Source organism: Mandrillus leucophaeus, unplaced genomic scaffold (genome assembly GCF_000951045.1).
Source record: "Mandrillus leucophaeus isolate KB7577 unplaced genomic scaffold, Mleu.le_1.0 Scaffold266, whole genome shotgun sequence".
Classification (NCBI taxonomy): Eukaryota; Metazoa; Chordata; class Mammalia; order Primates; family Cercopithecidae; genus Mandrillus; species Mandrillus leucophaeus.
In genome coordinates this window covers 2,173,884-2,178,416 of record NW_012102765.1, presented here as the reverse complement: position 1 = coordinate 2,178,416, position 4,533 = coordinate 2,173,884, and the positions used below count along the sequence as shown (strand labels likewise).

Genomic DNA, 4,533 nt, shown 5'->3' with positions numbered 1-4,533 from the left:
AAGGTCTCAGGATGCCTCTGGGGCCCAGGGTCCCTCTCTGAGGCCCTTCTGGGCCATAGGGGAAGCTCCCCGCTGCTTGACTGGGGCAGGTGAGGCAGCTGAGGAAAAGAGAGGGCCTGTGGGGCCAGGGACACGCTGCCCCCTGCTGCAGGTCTCATTCCCACCCCACCCACCAGCCCTGCATGGCGGGCAGCCTCCCACGCCTGGTGCTGAAGGGCCTAGGTGGGCCTCGGGGTGCGGCCACGTGGCTGGCCTGTACTCACGCTCCGTCCCCGTACACCTTGATGGCGTTGATGCAGTTCTTGGCCCAGCCCCCACTCTGCAGGAAGGGGCAGTCCTCCAGGAACTCCAGGCACTGGCCCGTGAAGTTGCAACCCTCGAAGATTTCTAGGCGGAAATGTTCCCCGTGCTCCAAGACCAAGCGAAAAAGAAGGAAAGAAGGAGGCTACTGTGAATTCCCCTCTCCCAGAAACAGAAGCCCCGGGCAGGAAGGAATTAGGAGGCACCCAGGGCACTGGGCACCCCCACCCCACATACTTCAACCCCGCACTTCTGTTTGTTCTTCCACACGAGATGTGGTTGGAAGAAAGGGTTCTATTACTCTAAAACTGTTTCAAGCCACTGAGCTGGTCTAAGCACCTCTTTCTACAACTAGAAAATCTGAGGTCCAAAGACAGCCAAACTGACCAGAGGCCAGCGCTCAGGCTCAGACCAGGGCTGGGGTCTCGGGGCTCCCTCTGGGTGCTCAGCCTGGGGAACTTCTGCCCTGGTCACACCAACACACTCCCGTTTCTGACTTCACTCCGGGGCCGCAGCCCACAGGCAAGCCTTCAAATGATAACGTTTTAAAACTGTAATAGAACCTTTTAGTAAAACATAAAGCCAAAAATCTAAAACAAATACCGGATCTCGTGTGCTGAAACTCCTGCTGGCCTTGACATCATCGTCCCCTAGGCTCAGCACGTCTCCCTATATGATTCCCGCATTTCCAAAAGACAGAGGAGGGCCAGCCCCTGCCTGGCTCAGAAGCCGGCAGGGCCTGGTCTGCGTCACAGCTGGCCCCAGGATAGCTCTTAGGAGAACAGCAGTTCTCAAGATACCAAGGATATTTTTCATATAAATAGCATTATGCAGGGTCCAGGGCCAACCATTTAAATTTCTTTTTTGCCAATTGTACCACAGCCTGGAAGAAATACTAAGAAAGCATTCTTACAATTTGAGATGCCAAAGCCCAGCTGATTTTGCAACTGATACAGAAAAGAGAGGGGGCCCCACACAGAGGCCCCTTCCCTGGGGTTCGTCAGACGTTCACCAGAACCGCCCGGCCCAGGCATCAGGGGAGGGTCCTCGGCAGACATAGGCCCAGACTCTCTGTGGTGAGACATGCATGCCCCCAGGCTCAGGAATCCTCCCCTTCCCACCTGAAGCTCCCAGAGCTCACAGCAGGTCAGCGAGTACTCATGACCTGGGGGAACGGCCTTGCTTAAATCCCACCCTAGGAGCAGCTGGACAGAAACAGTCCTTCGCCATGGGGGAGCCATGCCCCTCGTCTGCCCTCCCTGCATACACCTCTTGGGTGGCAGCTACCTGTGTAATTCCAAGGGATCTGTCCCCCAATTTTCCCCTGACTGGCGGGTGATTCTTCAGCTTCCTCCATCAGCCACTCCAAGACCTCAGCATGGAAGGCTCCAGAATGTGCTACAAGACCACTTGCACCAGTGTCCACACTAGGCCCAAATCAGCCTCCCATTGGCTGAGTGTCCCTTATCTGGCTGGAAATCTAAATTTGGACGATTTCAACAGCATATTAAATGGACAATGCAGCTAGATTTTTGGATCCAAAACTTAAAGTGGTTTCCTGATACCTGTATGAAAACTCAGGGCCACTCCCGCTCGGTTCCCAGCAACTCGGCCCCCCACCTACTCACCTCATGCCACAGGTGGCTCTGGGTATAGCTTCCTCAGTCTTACAGACTTTAAAGCTGGGAGGCCCACGCTCCCCAATTCCTTGCCACTGTCTGCCAGGGCTGACCCTCGGTTTCTCCGGCAGGAAGCCTCAACCCTCGGCGGACAGGCCCACTCACCATTCCTACAGGCCGACAGGAGCCCATGTGGTCACTGTGGCTGTTCCAGCGGAAGAAGTCGGGGTAGTCCCCGTGCTCCAAGATGAACTGCTGGCCCCGGAAGTCAGGGTGATCGAAGCAGACCCAGGCTCCGCTCTCCACGCGGATGGAGTTCACTCGGTTCATAAAGCCCCGGTCCTGGAAGTTGTCACAGTCCCCAAAGACCTCCAGCTTCCTCCCCGTGAAGTGCTTGCCCTCATAGAGAGTGATCTAGAAAGGGCAGGTTACAGAGCTGAGGGTCAGGGGCTTCTCTCCTTCAGGGTTGGAGGCTGGCGTCTGGGTCCCAGCACCCTCGACGGAACCCCTACTCCCAGGCCCGCCAAAGCCCACTCCTGCTGCACACAGTAACGTTATTTGCCAATTGGGCAAAAGCATGAATAGCTGGCGGACTGATGCCATACACAGCTCCTGTTCCTTCCTACCCTTAGGAGCCCACAGTGGAGCAGGCAAATTTCAACAGCGGTCTGGGGACAGGGGCTTCCCCTTTGTCTAGGTGCCCATTTCAAAATGGGCTCTTGTCAACTTCCACTGCATTTTTAAACTCTTTTTTAAATTCTTAAAACATAAAGCCGATAATAACATTAAAGGAGGTGTTTTCAAAAGAAGAAACTGCACCCACAGCCCTCTCGTGGTAACCCAACATATATTTTGCAGAAAGGTTCCTGGGATTGGGCCTCCTTCACTGGAGAGGCTGAATCCCCCAAAGCGCGTCAGGGCCTGGCTCAGGATTAATGTTCTCAAAAGAGGGCTTATAAGTGCCACCCTGTCTCTCTGTGTTTTGTAGGCCACTCCTTTGGGTAGCAGGCACGTATGAGATCTGGGAGCTCCATCACCCTGGTGGGAGTTCAGACACCATGTCCTGTAGCTACGTGGCACCCACAGGTTGTCCTTGTCCCGAAACAAAACAAAGGGAAGCAATAACAACCCCCCAAACTCCTTTCCTGCTGTGGAACCTAAAACCCCAACCATTCCCTAACGCTTTGGGTTTCAAGAACTGCGGCCCTACAACAGGCCTGTCCGAGCGCAGTGATGCTCCCCATCACTATGGCCGTTTGCGCCTCACCAGTGTCTCCAGTTCGCTCAAAAAAACGTGAGAAATGCCCTTCCAGGCCCCTTGGAGTCAGGCGTGGCCACATGCTTTCACCAGAAAGGAGGCGGACACCCTGGTGTTCTGCACCCCAGAGTTACTGGGGCCTTTGTTACTGAAGCATCACCTGGCCCATGCGGACTGATACAGCAACACAGTCACCCCCAGACACTCTGGATGTGGCCCTGGAGACCAGAGGCTTCATGGGAGTGGCTAGGCTAGGGGCACTGGAGAGAGGGCGGGAGAGCCACGTCTCCCATCCTTCCTGCACCAGGCAGGGCTGGTAGAGGGCCCCTGAGGCTTTTGGGGAGACCTGGGCACCAAAGGGATTCGGGGCTCCCTCAAATCTCAACATTTTTCAGAGAACCAGCCCTGAGTGTCCCTGAAGAGACCCTGAGGAAGGACAAGCCACACAGACCAGCCTTGGGCAAAGAAGCTGCGGCAGTGGGGCCGAGGGCTGTGGGACAAGCCAAGCCTCCCCCACCCCGAGGAAGCCCCAGGGAGTCTGACCACCCTCCCTGCTCCTGACTGCGAGGCCAGGGGTTGGAACCCCGGAAGGAAGGAGTGGAGATGGAGACCTTCCTATCCACCCACACTAGAGAGGCCCCAGGTCGACCCCGTTTTATTAAGAAATTAAACCAGCTTCCCTTGGGTTTGTCATCCAGCAACAGTGTGCACCCTCCTGAATCCCCTCGCACAGGGGGCGAAGGTGGGGCCCTGCCCGGTTTCCTTGGGGTTAAGGGACTCACTCACCTTTCCCGAGCGCTGCGCCATGGTGCGCCCCGCCCCATCCGCGGGTCCCGGTTTATACCCGGCAGCTCCCTGCTGGCTCAGCGCCGCCCCGGACAAAAGATTTGCTGGGCCGGCCCCGGCGCGTTAGTGCTGTCGGGCGTGCTAAGCCCGAGGGGCCACCAGGCTGCTGAGACCCGCCGCGGCCACCCTGTGCCACCGCGAATGCAGCCCGCCCTGCCCGGGGTCTCCGTGTGCTCTCCACGTTTAGCTCCCAGGCCTCCTTCCTCCCTGAGCCCTCCCGCCCAGCCCGCGGCTGCCCCTGTCCTGCCTTGGAGTGGTGAAGGGAGGAGTGGGGGTGTCTCTCCAGCCCTTTCTTCCCCGGCGCTGCCCCTCAGCCCTCAGGCCCATCTCCCTCCCTCCCAAGACCTGTTCCGAGCTTCCCAGTCCACTCCCCTTTCTCACCTGGCTGCACGCAGTCTCACCTTGGTGCCAACTTGTCTCCGGGAGGATGCAACCCAAGCTTCCCGGACAGACAGACAGCGCTTGACCGCCCCTCCCCCGGCTGCTCTCGTCTGAGCTCCCAGGTCCCCA

General features: G+C 57.5%; 1 protein-coding gene across 1 annotated transcript in view; it reads right to left on the bottom strand.

The window, feature by feature from the left end:
* The window catches only part of CRYGN (crystallin, gamma N), a 12,766-nt gene extending 8,529 nt beyond the window's left edge, over positions 1-4,237 (bottom strand). Inside the window, exons 1-3 of the mRNA XM_011984326.1 lie at positions 3,964-4,237; positions 2,085-2,333; positions 264-409 (exon numbers count right to left, since the gene is read on the bottom strand). Coding sequence (XP_011839716.1) covers positions 264-409; positions 2,085-2,333; positions 3,964-3,984 — 416 coding nt within the window. The 5' untranslated portion in view covers positions 3,985-4,237. The remainder of the gene's footprint in view (positions 1-263; positions 410-2,084; positions 2,334-3,963) is intronic.
* Positions 4,238-4,533: the final 296 nt, after the last annotated feature.